Below are 18091 nucleotides of genomic sequence, written 5' to 3' on the forward strand. Positions count from 1 at the left end.
ACTTTTTCTTTGGTCATTTTAGCCTTTTTGGCCAGGGTGAAGGGAGTATCTGCCATCAAACAAGAAGACAGCCGCATGTAGCTATGATGGTGTTTGCTAGTTCACCTTACATGCATTAATGTAATAACGTGGTTAGCCTACTCAACGTAAATTACACACGAACAACATTAAGCTACTCACGCAGAGAAGAACGGCTGCTGCTGCATCATCATCCTCATCATTTCTGCTACACTGGCAGGGCTAGGGGCCAGGACTCTCCTCTTCGGGTTCTTGGGGGATGTTGCTAACTCCGGGTCCGATAACAGGCACCACATCCGCAGTAGATGTGTATCAAAATCCTCATAGATTTTAAACCTGTCTTTACTTTGGCTGTTGTGGCTGTTGTTTTTTGCAGAACATGAGAAGCATAAGCTCTGTAAGACTGCTGACTACATGAACCTGCACTTTAAGGTCAAGTGGCTGTACAACGAGTACGTTAAGGAGCTGCCTGCCTTCAACGACGCTGTGCCAGAATACCCTGCGTGAGACCGTGTTTTCTCTCTCATTATTTCTCCTTCAGACAAAGGAGAGCTCTTGTTGATTGATTTTTCTGACTTTCCAATTAGATTTGGTGTGATGTTGCATACCAAACACACTCGAAGCATTTCTCTCTGGGTTTTGACACTAGAAATATGGAGGAATAATAACATTAGCCAGAAGAGTTATCAGCGAGCACATTTTTTTCCCAAGGCCTTTGCTCTGTTTCACAGTTTAGATAACCAAAATTCAATAGGTTCACGGAGAAATGACCTTTTAATACAAAGGCACAAGATGTTTTTACACTTAAATATTTCTGTTCTACAAACTATAACATGTGGATGTAAAATATAAAACGCCAAACAAATCAGGTAAATTAGAACTGCAATGAAATGAATTTTGGACAGCTGAGCTTTGAAAACGTTTTCAATCTGCAAACGTTCCAGTTTTTCAGGCTGTCAAAGAGAAGATTAAACTTTGTTTAGCTTTGTCTGTTTCCTATTATTCCTTCAGATGGTTTCTCCAGTTTGTCCTTGCCTGGCTCGCTGAGAACGAGGAGGTATCCATGGAGTTTATGCATGGAGCGCTGGAGAGAGACAAGAGAGAAGGGGTGAGTCAGAGACTCGGGAGAAATTATTCTGTTTGCTGAAAGTTGTCATGTCATCGTGAGCAAAACAAAAGTGTCACAGACTCCTTTGAATAAGCAACAAGTTTATCGTCAGAGCTCTCTGTTAGAGTCTGAATGAAGACGTACGCAGGGAAGAGGAGGTAGTGCTCGGTCAAACACAGGATTTTAATCCAGAAGAGCTCATTTCATGTCATGTTTGAAGAAATCTTCGGGGTGGGGGTGGTGGAGTATCAGCAGGCTGGCTGTGATGGGCTGATCTGGCTAAAAAGCCCATTGATTATGTAAACATAAACCAGTGTTTTACCAGCATCATTTTTGACTTTTTGTTAAGTGGATGAATATTTTTTTTAAAGCACAAACTGTTTAATAATCTGTGGATGCATAAAAAGCGAGACAAAAACGTCATCTTGCAGCTCTGATCCTGATCTTGCTTTTTTCCACGTCATTGTCGTGATGATCATGGTCAAAAATCAGATGTGTGTGTGCTCTAGTTTTATCAGTCTGGGCTGCAAAACCAACCGTATTATTTTTGTTGCTGCTGTTTTTGAACAAAGGCTTACGTCAGAGCTCGTAGCCTTACACGGTTTCGTTGTGTCAAGCCTCACTGTCAGCCCCCGGTCCCTTAGAGATCTCCCACACTGTCCTTAGCTGAAAGTCAAAGCGCTGAGGCTTCGGGCACATTCGAGTATCTGGGCTGAGCACCGGCACAGCGTACACGTGGGTTCCAGCCTTTATTCAGGTGTGCCTCTCGATAAACACATTTGGCACTCCTGTTTATTTGTGGGGAGCTGGTGGGAGGAGATGTTATTGCTAGTGAAGCCATGTGAACTGATGATGTGCGGACATTATGAACGTCATGGCTACGCTTTCTAAATAAAGGTATGCGTACGTCTCCGCGTGTAATAAAAAAGAGAGATTTTTAGTTATGCATTCCTTGTTTTTCTTGTCAGTTTCAACAACGTCGTTATCCGAGCATCAAAAACTGTCCTCTTTGAAGAAAATGTATAATTTCACTCTATAAAGTTTCAGTGAACGTTTCTGTATTTCCTGTAAATTGAATCAGAATTGAATCATGGGAAACGGGAACGATTTGCTGGCTTCTCGCTTAGTGAAAATGAAACGTTATGTTTGTGATCTCGTCCATTATGAGCGATATTACTTTACAAGGTTTGCCTAAATGTGATAAATTTATGTTTTCTTGCCATTTGGACACTGCTGAGGTCACAGTGCTTACATGAGGCAGAGGAGGGGATGTGAGATGCAAAGTGGAAGGTGACGCACATCCTAAAAATAAAAAAGCACAAATATAAATGACTCCAGAAGTTTCAGACATCCTGATAAAAGATCGCATGAAAGCTGCTAAAATGTGAGCATTTCTGTTGCAGGTTGTGCCTGTGATTTAAAATATATATTGTCTGGCTGTTGTTAAAATAAACCTACAAAACAGCACAAGCACATCTAATATCACATAACAGATACAACCTGATTGTGCTTGATGCGCCCAGCAGCTGAGAGCACAGAGGAAGAGTTGTTGATCATGTTGTTGTCATGGCACCAGAGTGCAACCGCAGTAGAAAAACGATGCAGTAAAAAGGAAAGCTTTCTGCAGTAATGACAGAATAAAAGACCGCTTCAGACTCGTGACCTTTTGTTCAAATTCTCCCTTTGGTTCCTTCTGCTTTTGGACAACTTTTCGTAGATTAGAAGAATGATGAACAAGTGTTTGTCTGCCTCCTGTTGGTCCCCAAGCTGCACTCTGCCGTCCTATTTCTTGGTTTATTGTGCTAAGACAGCTATTGTGTGTCCTAAAGGAGGTTTGGCCCTTTTTGTGGCCTGAGCAGGTGGTTATTTTCAGTCATGCTCACACGGCTTGGCCTGCATGTGCATTTTCAAACATCGAAAGATTAAACATTTATATATGTCTGTGAAGGTTCTCAGTCATCCAGGTCATCGTAGTCAAAGGATATAAACCTAGTGGGTTACTCCCACTAGGTTTATATCTGGGACTCTCCACCATTTGACCTTAGAACTGAAGAAGCTTCTTGGATGAGAGGTGAAACGTCTTCAAGCAACTTAAAGAAGTCCAGACGCTTTTCTTTGCAAGCTCCTTTGAAAACGTTTAGATACGTTTTTTCTCATTTTATCTTGACTCATAAAAATCATTAAGAAAGTGGTAAAAATGGAGCATAGAGGTTACATAGTTGCAGGTGGATGTGATGTTGGAGCTGAACCTTTTGTGGAGTATATAAGATGCAAAAGAGCAATACATCGAAAAGGGATGTAGGTTTAATATTAGTATTTGAAGAATACGGTACATTAAATGAGAGAAGGGGAGGACGTACGAGTCAGCAAGGAGGAACACAGCGTAGGGAGACTGTTTGTTTTTTTTATTTGTGTCAAAGTGAAAAAATGTCCTCTTGTTCCTCTGTCTGCAGTTTCAACAGACATCTGAGCATGTTCTGTTCTCCAGCTCGGTGGTGGACATCTTCACTCAGCTCAATCAGAGCTTTGAGATTATCAAGAAACTGGACTGCCCTGACCCCACGGTGGTGGCACATTATAACAGACGCTTTGCCAAGGTGAGCCCCGTGCCTTTGTTTAGAGCCCATTTTGTAACTTTGGTCTCTGCAACACTGAAAAACATCTCAGATCTGACAGCATCTTAGTTTTTTATTCATTTCTCTGTTTTCTGCTGGCTAAACGCGAACATATGCAGAGACCATGTCTCACATTAGGAGCATATTAAAACATCCTTTTGCTTTCCAAGAACTACTGTTGATAGGTCAGGTTACTCTTTAAGAGAGCGCTTTACAAAAATACTCACGTATCACGCATGCAGCCAGTGAGGCCAGAATCATCCCACCGATGGTTCTAATGAGGCCCAGTTTGAAAATGTGAAAACTGCAAAAGAAGAAAAGCAGAAAAACTGAATTTTTGTCAGTTTATAAAACATCGAGCATGGCCTGTCATAACTGGATAATAAACTACTGACAGAAATGAAGTTTAAACAAGAGTAAACATAATTTACTCTAAATTAACAGAATATTTCTGTTTAATTAAATCCAGATAATGAGCTAAAAGTGTTTTTTCTATAATTTTCCTCAGTAATTTCTCAAAGGGGAAGCCCTTCTAATAGGTTTCTGTACATTTCTGGAGTATTGCAGCAGCAGAGTCGGTTCACTTCGGGCACGCTTGCACTTGGGGAAATACGTAGAGATGATGACCACTAGCTCAGAGTGAAACCAGAATATTTGCTGCACTATTTGCACTTTAGTGTAATCTGATATAGCACAGACTTAGGAAGCTCACAGGTTCAACAGCGACTGTTCTCTCATGCTCAGAGATGCAGTGTGAAAAAACTTCATATTTGCTATATCCTTTTAAATATTTGAATTTCCCTGCACCTCACTGCTCATAACACACACATTTTCTGTTTTGGATATTTGGACAAGTTAAAGTGGGATAGTGGGTAGCGTGGATTGATCAGTTAATCGAGAAGATCATCTGACTCTATTCAAAAGCATCAGCCTTTTTAGAAGACCGTTTCCTCCTTTTATAATCTAGTAAAATTGAATTGTTTCTGAGTGATTTCAAGACAGAAATATTAGCTGGTTTAGCTCCAGCCATCCCCGATACATCATACAAAGGCAAGAGGTTGTATAAATGTAGACATGAGGAGGAAAATTGTATGCAGAAGGCTTTGAGATCAGAATTTTCTTGCACTTAAAGAATTTCATGTCTATATCTTTACTAGCATGTGACTCTGGTATGCAGTTGTTTGTTTGGAGTAAGTTTTTCATGACTGTATCCATCAGTGGTGCAGAGGTGAGATTCTTTACCTGAAAGTTCCTGCTCGCTGCAGCTTTAGACCATGACTCCTACTCAGGTCTTTACTCGAGTCTTCTTTGTTCAGTCTCTTGAATCATTTCTAACTCACTAACGAGTTTCAGGTATTTCTCTGTAAAACATACAAACAGGGCATAAAGTGTAGGGTTATGTTTTTTCTTGAAATGTAATTTAAGGCAGGTCCTTTTAAGCAGAGCCGTTCAATCTAACAAACCTCTGCAGAGAAACTGTGTGTGCGCGCGTCTGGTGTTATGGCTCGATCGATACGGGACTCATTAAATAAAGAAAGGCTAATGTAAGCCATCACTCTGAGCTGTCCATCTCTCTGTCCCCGACCCTTGACTTGCTTTTCATTTTGTGCCGCTCCGCTCATGTTAATCTCCTCCTGAGTCTTTTCATCTCTACCCATCCCATCAATCCTGGGACTCTTGTCTTTTGTGTTCCTACTTTTCCGTCTACGTCTGCCTTTATTTCTTCTTCATCTCTTTGTCACCCTCCAGTTTCACATTGTTCTGCTTTCCTATGCAAGAAACAATAATTAGTTTGTTTTTAAAAGTGTGAGGAAAAAGAGATGGCTGCAGAACTTGAGTGATATAAAGCCGCACTAAGCAGTGCAGGCAGCTATCAAGCTGCATGTTTAATGCAATAGTTTGTAATCTTGCTGAGTCAGCAGAAAGTAGGGAAATCTCTCACAGTGAGCCCACGGTGCTGTGAGGCACAAGTTACCACTGTGATGATGACAAATTAACTCTGTGATTTATTTAAAAGTGCCCTGTTGAGTTTTTATTGCAAGCAAACATGTCATTCTTTGTTTCCCATCAAAAAGCAACCAGTTTGCTGGCTGGACATTATAAATGTTTTCTTCACTTCTTCTAGAAATATTTTTTCAGCTTTTATTCATGCAGGGCGTCTTCAACGAGCACATTACAGAATCCAGCTGTGTGCTGAAGAGTATAAAGCTCATGCAAATCTCATGTCTTTCCTTTGATTATTATGTGTTTTCTCATATAAAGGATGCGATAACAAAACAAGAAACATGCAGTGAGGCCAGTGATTGACAACTGCACACATTTTAAAAGTACTTAAACAGAGGAAGAGTGCTTCTTTACGTCTCTGATTAATGAGCAGCGATTTTCTGCAAGATCTTCCAACAGCTGACGGCACTGTGTGCATCACACAATGTCACATGAACTCTGACACATTGTTTCATTTATATTTGCAAATTATATAATAAGATATTAATATTTGGTGTTCCTGTATCAATACAATATTGGCATGCAAAATATCACAATGCAGTGCAGTGTGAGTGACTTTCCGGTGCTTGGGCGGAGCCTACTGGTGGCAGCTGTTCTCAGGTGGGCTCATGAAAGACATCACACAGATGTAGTGTTATTATGAAGCGGGCGCCGTGAAGACTGTTTAACGGCTAATCACGCAAAATATGACATTTGGCTTCTCACTAGAAGCTTCTGCATTAGCTCAGATTTCCATGACTTACACATATCCGGTGTGACAACAGTTAAGTGTCATCAATGAGTAAAAGGTAAATGAGTCAAACACAATGAGGCATCTTCTTTATTGTCTTTAACATTAGATTAGCTCGTGTTGTCCTGAAACTACACGCAGCTCTTTAAGGCAGACAGACTGACATTTTCAGTTAGCACAGTGCGAGTGTCTGATGCTACCTGAGTTCAAACAGCAGTGCTCTCAGCTCGCCAGACTAAAAGGCTAAACATCAGTGTTCAGCGTCACTCTTCACTCCAGAGGATCCCAGGGAAAGCATGTCTTATGTGAGTGTTATCTTGTTTCCACAGACGATCACCAAAGTGCTCCTGCAGTACTCTGCTCTGCTGGCCAAGAGCTTTCCCTCCTACTGTGAGAAGGAGAAGATAGTGAGTACTGCTGCGTCACCACTCTGCTACCACAACACCTCCCTCAGGGCTCATCTCTGATTTGGAGGGAGACACTTTGAAAGCTAGTAAACTCTCTTTGGAGTGGATTAATATTTCAGTGGTTGCTACTTACTCATCTAACTTCAGTCTTTAATCTTCCTGTCATCACCCTTTTATCTTGCTAATCTACTTTCATTTTATATTCTTGACTTTTCCTCTTTTTTAAAATTCCTCATTTATGTTTGGTCTGCTTACAAACGCTGCCTCCCTGATTTATCTTCCTCCAGCCGTGCGTGCTGATGAACAACATCCAGCAGATGAGAGTCCTTTTGGAGAAGATGTTTGAGTCCATGGGAGCAAAACAGGTGAGCATTAACAGGTGTATGCACACGCACCAAACCCTAAAGTTTGTAAGCCATCTGCCAGGCAGACACTGATTTCAGTCACTTAAAAGGTCAAAATGCTGATTTAAAGACTTTTCCATGAAGTACATGACTGAAAAATGCCAGAAAAAAACACTTTTTTTCTGTTCAGAAGTGTGAATGTGAAAAATGGTAAATGGATTTGGTTCTTCTATAGCGCTTTTCTGCTCTAGCTGAGCACTCAAAGCGCTTTATACAACATGCCTCATTCAAACAAACACTTTTTTCTATGCTTAAGTGTTTTCTCTCTAACATTCGCACCCTGATGGATGCGTCACAGAGCAACCTTGGGTTAGTATCTCACCCGAGGATATTTGGCATGCAGAGTGGAGCGGCCAGGGATCACCAATGTTCCAATTAGTAGATGACCTGCTCTATCTCCTGAGCTACAACACCTGTGCAGAACAGAGTGTGTTACAAACGTAGGTTGACCGAACAGACAAAGGGGAACCTTCACTTTACAAACTTAAATTAGGTGCACACTGCAGTCGAATGTTGTCAGCATTCCAGTTCCAGTCATACTCAAAAAGCACATAGGACGAAGGTTTAAAAATCTATCACTGATGCACTGAAAGCTCTACGAGCCACAAAGAAATCCATTTTGTCTGTTGGTGTGTTGAAGTCCACTGCTGGACCTGTTTGGGTCACCTCCCCATCCTCCAGGTGTGACCTGATTTCTATAATGAACCTATTTGGTATGTATTTGGGTTCATCAGTCACCACAAGGAGAAGCAGCAGAGCTGAACCTTCTGTGGATGCAGGAATCTTTCCTTCTGCTGAGCCTGTGATTGTAGTTTCAAGGTGTAAAAAATACAAAGGTGCAAAAGCTGCAGCAAGTGTGAGCCTGCATGTATATAATCACAGATTTAAGAAAGCGAGAGTTAAGTGTGTGTCTTTTTTCCTGCAGTTAACAGCTGAGGAGGAGATGGTATGTCTCAGTGGGTTTTTGTTTTTGCTTTGCTTCCCTGTGGCTCCACCTCCACCCAAAACGATCTGTTGAGTACAGTAAAACCCACTCCACACCTCTTTCCTGTCATCAAACCTTTTTCCACCTTGCAGTGCGTGTGTGTCTGTTTTTAGATTGATCCCAATTTACTCATAAACAAGAGCTAGAGCTTCCTCTCCTTCTTCCTAGACTCCCAATTTTCACTCCTCAAAATAAACTCCAGCTGATATAAATGATGTAGATGTGTGTTTTTAAAAAAACAAAACGTTCTCTTCGTGGTGTTTTTTCTCTCGAAAGCTTGAGAATGAGGAGGAACCCGATGAGTGTGACGAGGAGGTGGGTCGACTTCTTTTTGACTGGTTTGATTTGTTTCTGTTCCCCTGTTGTGTCTGACTGCCGTCGTCGTCGTTGCCTTTTTCTGTGAAAGTCCAAATATTTGCTGTGACAATTATTTTTAGTTTTTTGATGGGAACAACACAGTTTAAATCAATGGAGTTTACAGCTGTTGCTCATTTTTAACAGTTGATGGCTCTAGTCAGGCTTTTATATGAACAAATAATATACATAATAAACAAACACTTTAAATACACTTACATATTAAATAAAACGATAAATTAAATGGGAAACGTTTAGCCGGATGAACTATAGACAAGCAAAAATCCCAAACTGACAGTTATAGTTCATTATCCATGTCCTTACTAAACCATAGCGGAGGATTATTTCCTGGTGAGATCGTTCCTTTGTGGGTTTGTCGTTTTCTTCTTTCATATATTTTATGCACTTTCTTTTTATTTCCTTATGATATTTGGACCAGGCTGTCTCTGACAACGAAGGCGGCGATAACATGGTGGGTAGGCCACAACAGCAGATATAAAACACTCCTGAAATCTACTTTAGTCTGTTTTTATTATTATAAAATGTTACTTGTGTTTTTAAATGACCGCATTTGTGTGGGTTTGATCCTTTTTGCTAACAGTCAGAGGAGACCAAGGTGAGATAAGGATTCTAGGTCACAGCCAATATTTCATATAGCTTCCTCAAATGTCCTTTTGTTTCTCTCATTTGTCTCATTTGACCGAGTTTTCTTATGTTTCTATTTTAATTTGTCGATGGCAACGTCAGTCTGGCTGCTCAGACTCTGAGGGATCTGAGGTAAGGAGGAGAATATCACACTCTTCCTCAGAGCTGCGATGATATTAAAGTAGAAATCTGTGTGAGATAAAAACGGGAGATTTGACTGCTGTTAACACAATCATCACATTCAGTTCTGACGAAGTAGACTCAATCGCTGAAACTGCAGTCGGCAGTTTGTTGTCATGCAGAATCAATGTGACGGGAGACAAAAACACAGTTTCAGAACAAGCTCGGGTGTAATATTTGAAAGGTGCGAACGCACAGACTGTATATAAAAGACGGATGAAGTCGTCATCTGAAAAGCCTTTAAATTCCTAAAACTGCCGCTCTCTATATTGACCAGCAGGGGGCGACTCATCTCGATACAATGCACTTGATCTCTGACCCCAGTAAAGCCTTGATGATTTTAGTCTCTGTCAGTATTTCCTATATTACCATGTATACAGTCAAATACACTCACGCCCATTTCATTAGGTACACTTTGCTAGTACTGAGTTGGACCCTGTTTGGCCTTCAGACCTGCTTCAGTGTTATCCAGATTCAACAAGGGGCTGAAAGCATTACTCAGATTTTTGTCCTTAATGATCCATAATTTGGTCTCCGATTCCACCACAGCCCAAAGGTGCACTGAGATCTGGTGACTGTGGAAGGCCATTCACAGAGAACTAATTTCACGTTCAAGTAACCGGTTTGAGATGATTTGAGCTTTGTGATGTGGTATGTTTCCCTGCTGGAAGCCACCACGGTGGACATGAACGCCCAAATTATGAGCTCACCATCCAAATATAGCAACCATCCAAATGAGACACATCAGACCAACCAACACTATTCTTCTGTTGACCACTGTTGAGGAGTCCGTGTGTCCTGTAGCATCACTTTCCTGTTCTTAGCTGACAGGAGTGGACAGCGTGGTCTGCTGCTGCAGGTTCAACATGTGCCCCTATGCTCTTCTGTATACCTTGGTTGTAATGAGTGGCTGTTTGAGTTAGTGTTCAATTTCAGTCTGCTCAAACCAGTCTGGCTTTTCTCCTCTGACCTCAACAAGGCCTGTGTGCTGTCAACAACCATGCCACAGTCAGCTTTCTTTCAGACTTTGATGCTCAGTTTGAGCTTCAGCAGGTTGTCTTGACCACGCCCACATCCCTAATTGCACTGAGTTACTGCCATGTGATTGGCCGATCCGAGGCTTGTCTTAACAGGTGTACCTAAAAATGCAACCAGTGAGTGCAGGCAGTATAGCCAGCTGGTTTTATGGCTTAACCGCTCGCATGAGATTCAGTGTCCTCAGGATCTCAGATCCACTCCTAGTTTATCACTCTGACTACAAAATAAAATATTTTTTAAAAAACAACCAAATTCCTGAAAACATGATTCTGGCAGCTCCATCTTTTATATACAGTCTTCTGTAGTTTTTAATCTGTCAGAAAATTGTGCTTCTTCCTAAATACTTGTGATAAATCCCTCCGCAGACGTGATGCCAAAATATTCATTAAAGCCTTTGATACCACATGCTGGCAAAGCTCTTTACACATTTACAGCCGTGTCCTAATGCAGACTCCTTCCTCTCCCCTCCAGTGAGTACATAATAGACCAGACAGTGGGCTGCCAGATAATTGAATTTGATGGAGTATAAACATGTTGTATTTAGCCGCCACTAAATGGTTTGCTGAAATGACTCTGATAGTCAGCTCAGTGTGTGTTTTGTGTATGTGTCCATGTCTGAGGGAGCTGTTTTCTTTGTGGCACAGGGTAGCGTGTCAGAGGTGAGGGAAGGCTGGATAAAGTCTGTCTCGGCTGATATCTTCAGTGTCCCAACCTCAGTCAGCCGGCAGTGTGTCTGCAGGGCAGCATGCTGCATCATTATATTAAGATTTAGGTTGAGGATGTAAAAACAGTTCAAATCCAATGATGTTTATATTCGTTTTATGACTTTTTGATTCTTGGATCACCCAACCTTAAATTTTTATTAAAGGATTTCCTTCCTTATGAAAAAGGAGCATTTTTCTGATAGCTCATACTCGTTATAATGATAAAACCTTCCTTTTCCTTTCCTATTCATCCTCTCCTGACTCCTCCTGCTCACTCTTAGGCTGACAACCGAGAGAAGGAGAAAAAGGTCAGTTTGTGCATAATGACCGTGTGTTTATGTTGGAAATCAGGCCTTTGTGTTTTATAAACTCCTTCACTCATCACTTTTTAGTTTGATTAGAAGTTACAATCAAAAAGTTCCACCTGTTAAAATCAAGTATCATTTGGCTACGATTCCCTGCAAATTTCCTCGTCTGCTGCTCCTACTAGGTTTGTTTTTTTCATTGTGCCCCTGAGTTTCCTTTTCGACCACTTCCATGCGCATGTTTGTGTGGTGAGTCTCCGACACCAAAGCAAAGACTCTTCAATATGATTTTATTTTGGGGAAGAGAAAGAATATGTAGGGAACAAGATCTGACTAGTATGGCAGGTAGTGAGAGAACTCGACCAACCTTTTCAGTTTACTGTGAGTGGTCACACGTTTGCATAGTAAAGGTGTATTTACACTGACTGTTCTAACTCGGATACCTCAGGAGGTTATAGTAGACAGTTTGACCCCGTGTGACAAACAACATGGTGCACAGCCCCGTGGAAGTCATATTTCTGGTCACACGCTTCACCTGCTGCAAAGCCTTCAGGCTCTTATACTGAAAACTTCATTTTAGTCTCTGAGTTGTAGCTGGAGACCCGACTGACTTCTCACAACACAAATTCTGGGTTCATTTTAATTGAAATACATGTGAAATCACAGGCGCACTTGCAAGTGGTCAGAACAGGACTTCCGGGAAGTGATTCAAACTTAGGAGAGCTGAAAGCATTTCATAGAAGTGACACTGAAGGAGCTCTAATCATGGCCAAGTGTAACGTTTTGATAGTTTTATGTTAAAAGGTGGACAACCAAACTCCAAATGAGAGTCAGGGGAAAGTGTTTCAGAGCTTAAAGCCCTACGCAAGAAAATTCACCAACATCAGCCCAGGAAAAATAATCCAGTTTCCAATCCTTTAACTTTAGCTTTCCACCCAGACGTCTGCCAGTGTCTGTATCCAACTCTTGATTCTAATTCAGGAAAATCAGTTGGATCTTAGTTTGTCTCCTAAAACAGTCTTGCTGCCTTTAGTGTTTTGCACTGATGTTCTTTAAGATATTGCCTGCAGCAGTTTAGATACAGATTTTGTGCAAAAACAATCAAATATTTATTCCAGCAAAATCACAAGTGAAACTGGGTGTTAGATTGGCACAGAATTAAGTCATTAACAGATGTATGTCAATCACACCATAGATGCTCCCTCACATCTGTGCCTGTTTCTCTGCATTAGTCTCTTGGTGGCAATGCATTAAGTGCCTCTTTCCACCAGATGTCTATTTTTTTCCATCGAGCAGCACTAAAAAGATGCTGTGGGAAAAGCGCGGGGTGCTACACGACTCCTGCTATTAAAGCCGACAAGATTGAAAATCTGGAGTGGGAAGTGAAAACTTGAGATATTTTAAACCAGTACTAAAAATGAAAATGCAGAGCTCTCATGGGGCAACACGGCGTGCCTTCCCTTTTCAAAACAAGGCGACAGCACACTGAAATGTATAAAACATTTGTTCAGCAATGATATACCATTAATTGTCATTTTCCCCGAGCTGACGCTTCAATAGTTTTGTGGAGAGAGAGCAACTTTGTACTGGAAGTAGACGTTTTAGTTTGCGGCTGTGTTGTCTTTAAAGCAGCTGTTTACCCTCTGTGCTCCTGTAGGATGAGTCCTCAGCCTATGATGACAGTGAGGAGGAGCAGGAGAAGGTTTGGCTCCATGTCCAGTGTTTCCATAACTGACCTCTCCTCTCCTGCTGACAGACATCACTGACTCAAATTATTACACATGGTTAACTAATGCTGCAGTCACACTCGGGAAACTGCTGGACAACCAAAATGATTACAACTCGTGTTATAAACTCTTATTACCTCAGAAATTGTTGCTGTAACGATGGGGATCTGGTCTGAAACAGACAGTTTGTGCTCATCAGTGCAGACAGACTGATTGCAATGTGCTGTCAGTCTGTCTGTGTTTATAAATCAGATGTTTTTAGTCACTGATTTGTTTCCCTAGTTTTTCTATAAGGGGGTTGCCATCCTGTTTTTACTCTTGTGTGACTGAACCATAAGCCTTCCAGTTAGTTTACCATTCCTGTGTGTAAGAGTTAATGTTTATGTCTGAGCGGGTATACATATGATCCACGTATGTATACATACAAGTACGTCCTTGTGCACCATTCACTTTTTGTCTCCCCCGGCCTTTTTTGTTTTCTGTTGTTTTAATTTTAAATATATTTTTATTGCTTTTTGTTCTAAAGCTGGGCAAAGAGAAGGTGAGCCATAACAAGAACCACACGACAGTTCAGTTTCTTTGTATTTCATTAACATTTGTCTTATTTGTCTTTTCTTTTGTTTTCACACCTCTCTAGTCTGAGTCCAAGAAGGAAAAGGTGTGTTTTCAACTAAACTGTGTTCATGTTTTTTGTTTTTTAAAGCACTTTGTCTTTGTGCTCATTTGTGATTATGCAGCCTAAATTGTTATTGTATATAAAAAAAAATAAGTTACAAAAGGCTTTAAAAAACAACCTGCCAAACAAGATATTTTGAGATATGAAGAGAAAAAACTGAGAACTGAAAGTAAATACTTGACCTTCATTTAGAAACATAAACACACAAGTTAATGCTGCTTCAGAGCAGACATATTTAAAAAATAACTGCAAAATAAAAAGATGTTGTAAACCTTTTAATTTGCAGCATTTCCATATCACTGCTGTCTTGTTTTTCTCGCCAAAATCCCAAATTGTATAATTTATCTTCACTTCCACCTTAAAAACCGGTTTTGAGTGGTGTTTGTTTACTCTTTTATATTTAGGAGAGATGCTTTACACAGAACTGGAGTCAGTGGCCTTAAAAGTCTGTACCTTGGTCCCTGAAAGATTAGCTGAAGGGAGCTGCAGGAGGTCAGAATGGCCGTCAGCACCCCACTGTGAAGCTACTGACTGTACATAATTAGCTGATCAAAGAAAACAAACTACAGAAGAAAAAAAAACATACCTGTCCTGAAACTCCCACATTTGTGGAAGACAAAGACCACGGTGGCTAACACGAGTGGTAAATCAGCCCGGTCTCATGGCAGTTTATGAAATGGTCACGTTCATGTACACTAATATAAAGGTTTGGTTAATGAATTTTATATGTCTCAGTGAGCTCTTCTTTAACAACTCCATATTAAAATTCATTTAAATAAATGTGCATTTAAAAAAAGCACATTTAGATAATGCTCTTTTGGCCGTGGCATTAAAATGATCCAGTGCGTTAAAGGGTGTTACAGGTGCATAAATGCTAAAAACAGGACATTGTAACCTGTGGCTAGATGGTTGCCAGGCAACCTGATGGCCTCATGATACACTATGCATAATTCAGTTTTTGTGTATATAATTTAAGTGTTACTGTAGTAAAATAAAAATGATGCAATGGTTAGTAAGGTATGATGGGTGCATAAATACTACATTTAGGTCATATTAACCCACTGCTACACAGTTACTAGGCAACATGTTGACATCAGATCTGATATAGATAAGAACCTTCATGGGCCTAAAATGTACCAGCATGCCAAGTCACACACATATATACAAACGTATTTATCCACATTTATAAAGCCATTTTTATTCTTGACTCAGCTAAAGTAGCATTTCATGATTCAGAGCTCAACATAATTCTTATTTATCTTACTGTGACCTGTAGTGATGTTTACTCGGCTCCCTTTATGCCATCTTTCTAGCCACTCTCACTGACATCAGTTGGAAGCCTGGTCATTTGACCAGCACTTATACCTCCGTCGTTATATGAAAACTGTTCCAAACCTAACCAATTAGCTGTGATGCCAAAACTAACCAATGAAAGCATAAAAGTAAAACAAGTGAAAGACTAAAATAAAGTTACTGTTGGCATTTAAACCTCAATCGCCTGAAAGAAATCCTGCAGCTTGCAGAACCTCCATACCCTGTCCCTGATTAAATGGGTTGAGTTGTTCTTTCAAACTGGAAGCGCTGGTATGAGATCATTTTTTGCCTCCAAAAGAAAAGAAAAGAAAAATGTGTCCACAAACACGAATCAGTAGACAAAACTTTGTGACCATTACATGAACTGCTGTTAGACTGTAATATACGAATGGACTTAGTTTTAGTTGTTCCTCATCAGTAAGAAGTTTCTGGACAGTGCACAGGTCCCAGTACACACCAGTGGGGTCCAATTATGTGCCATGAAGGTCCAAGAGTCTGCAGGCTTCCCTTTCAACTCCTTCCACATTACCACACCTTCGAGCACAGAGGGAGCATGTAATTATTGAAATGATTTCATGTTTATGAGGAGAGACTGCAGACACTTCAGAGCTCTAGACTTTTAAGTGTGTTCAAATCTCAGGGGGCTAGCTATCTGCGTACACGGTGTTAATGATCCTAAAATGATCAAAGGGGTTGAAATTATGATAATGACAGGGTCTATCTGAAGGTAGCTGAAGGTTTTAATCCTGTGTGAGCTCATGCATAATACTGTGGAAACACCTTGTGCCTTTAAAATTTCGGGGCTCGTTTTAACTCTTCAGCTTAGAAGAGTCTGGACATAAAACTGTGAATCGGCAAAAGTCCAGCTGGGAGGGTTTTACCTGTAGGCAGCAATCAGCTTCATAAATATGTGAGTCTGCCTGGAGAAGTGAGAGCCTTACTGAGAAGATGAATCTAATAAAATGTAAAAACAAGTGTTTTTTTGCATGGTTAGTGTGTGAATTTAAGCATTAGCTCACTCACAAATGTGTATCCTTGCAGGCTGAAAAGACAGACAAAGAGAAGCAGGTTGGTTTGTTTGTAATATCACTCGTCGCCCTTCATCTCCACTTTGTGCTATGTGAACATTTCAGATTTACATTACTGAAAATACTACAATCGAAGTTCAGATTTTAAAAAATAATTCACTTAAAAGAGAGATTAATGGTGTCGACTTTCTTTTCCTAATTTCTTTTCTCATCTTTGCCCAAAGGACGACTCCAAGAGCAAAGAGGTGGGTGTTTAAAACACAGCTTATGTCTTTGGCTCAACCAGTGCAGTGAGTACAGGGATTTGTAAGACCTGGAAGTCTTCCAGGGCTTTATACTATTCAAAAAGAGTGGCAGTGCTGATGATTCTTTAGCCTGCTTTGTTTACATGGCATGGATGCTGGTTTTCCGGCCCACTTTGTACTTAACATCAGTCAGGATGACACGCCAGGCATGTTTGAGGCTACTGCTCACCCAGTTATTGGACCTAAAATTGAGGATAAATTGGTTAAAGTGCAGCTACCCAGCAGAAGAACAGCAGGAATCGAGCCATTAAACAAACAACAGAGAATCAACATCAAATCAACACGTTTGAACTCTAGCTCTGCCTCCTGGGTCTTTTTAAGCCTAATGAATATTCATTTAGCTAATTCAGAGAGCATTTTGAGTTGTCCTCAATTTAAAAGGACGTGTGTCAATATAAGGAACCACTTTCACAAATTCATATCTGGCTGATGTTTGTTTTTAATGGTTGGAAGGGTGGTCTGAGACAGCTGTAGCCTACATTAGCTGTTTATGCTGTACAAGTCCAGAACTGCAAACGCATCTTACAAAATTAGGTGTGTGTTATACTGACTGTGTGTGTGTGTGTAACAGCCTATATTTGACAGTGTTTGGCTGTTAGATTTGTGTTTGTGCAGGATACCAAATGAAAAGAAAAAAGGAGAAAAGTTTGTCTGATGTTTTTTGCTTTTTTTCTAATAGACAAAGGAGGAAGTAAACAAGGTTTGTTTATCCAGCCGCCCTCTTTCCCCTGTAGACCTCTGTCCTCTGCTGCCCCTCCAAAATGCCTCGCCTGACTTTAAAATCGTAGCTAATATGCATCCCTGCCTCATAGTTATCCCAACGTGCAACATTTATTCTGCGGGTAGTGACAGCAGAATCGAGCTTGCTGTTGTGAAGGATCGGCAGACACTTCCAGAGCGAATAAATATTTTATGCTTTTTTTTTATATATATATTTCAGGGGGTTTTATGTATTTTGAATTCACTGGCCAAAAAAAGCAGCAGTGCTACAGAGTATGTGTGAAATTTTAGGCTTTAAGTGGACATTATGAAGAACAAAATGACCTTATCTTAATATACACATGCAAAACATGTATTGCCAATTCAGAGTTACCAATTGACCTAACCTCTCTACCTGGATAGATAAGCAAAACTGTTTGTTCTATTTAAAAAAAAAAAGGCAAGAAACTGTTGAACAATGCCAAGCTGAATGGGGGGGTGCTCACCTGAACTCATCTAATTTCATAATGGAAGCTCTGATTCATCGTGAGTGTGATGGTGTGCAGAGGGTTCCTCATGTCTGAGGAATTACAACACTGCAAACATAGAAATACGAGTACAAACATAGAAGTGCAGTCACACTTCATATAATCATATACAGTGGGGCAAAAAAGTATTTAGTCAGCCACCGATTGTGCAAGTTCCCCCACCTAAAATGATGACAGAGGTCAGTAATTTGCACCAGAGGTACACTTCAACTGTGAGAGACAGAATGTGAAAAAAAAATCCATGAATCCACATGGTAGGATTTGTAAAGAATTTATTCGTAAATTAGGGTGGAAAAT

At 40.5% G+C, this 18091-nt stretch overlaps 1 protein-coding gene across 3 annotated transcripts in view; it reads left to right on the top strand.

Annotated features, from left to right (window-relative positions):
• LOC113032925 (protein unc-13 homolog B) overlaps nucleotides 1-18091 on the top strand; it is a 62660-nt gene that overhangs the window by 31004 nt on the left and 13565 nt on the right. For 2 of the 3 annotated variants that reach the window (XM_080287468.1, XM_080287469.1), the window contains 5 exons: nucleotides 395-521; nucleotides 1030-1126; nucleotides 3580-3723; nucleotides 6805-6882; nucleotides 7170-7247. In XM_080287468.1, coding sequence (XP_080143594.1) covers nucleotides 395-521; nucleotides 1030-1126; nucleotides 3580-3723; nucleotides 6805-6882; nucleotides 7170-7247 — 524 coding nt within the window. Of the gene's footprint in view, nucleotides 1-394; nucleotides 522-1029; nucleotides 1127-3579; nucleotides 3724-6804; nucleotides 6883-7169; nucleotides 7248-8211; nucleotides 8233-8547; nucleotides 8587-9064; nucleotides 9098-9226; nucleotides 9242-9372; nucleotides 9403-11473; nucleotides 11501-13750; nucleotides 13766-13861; nucleotides 13883-16255; nucleotides 16283-16466; nucleotides 16488-17226; nucleotides 17248-18091 lie in introns of all 3 variants that reach the window. The other variant, XM_080287470.1, reaches the window with a different exon arrangement.

This window comes from Astatotilapia calliptera, chromosome 12 (assembly GCF_964374335.1).
Source record: "Astatotilapia calliptera chromosome 12, fAstCal68.1, whole genome shotgun sequence".
In the NCBI taxonomy this organism is placed as follows: Eukaryota; Metazoa; Chordata; class Actinopteri; order Cichliformes; family Cichlidae; genus Astatotilapia; species Astatotilapia calliptera.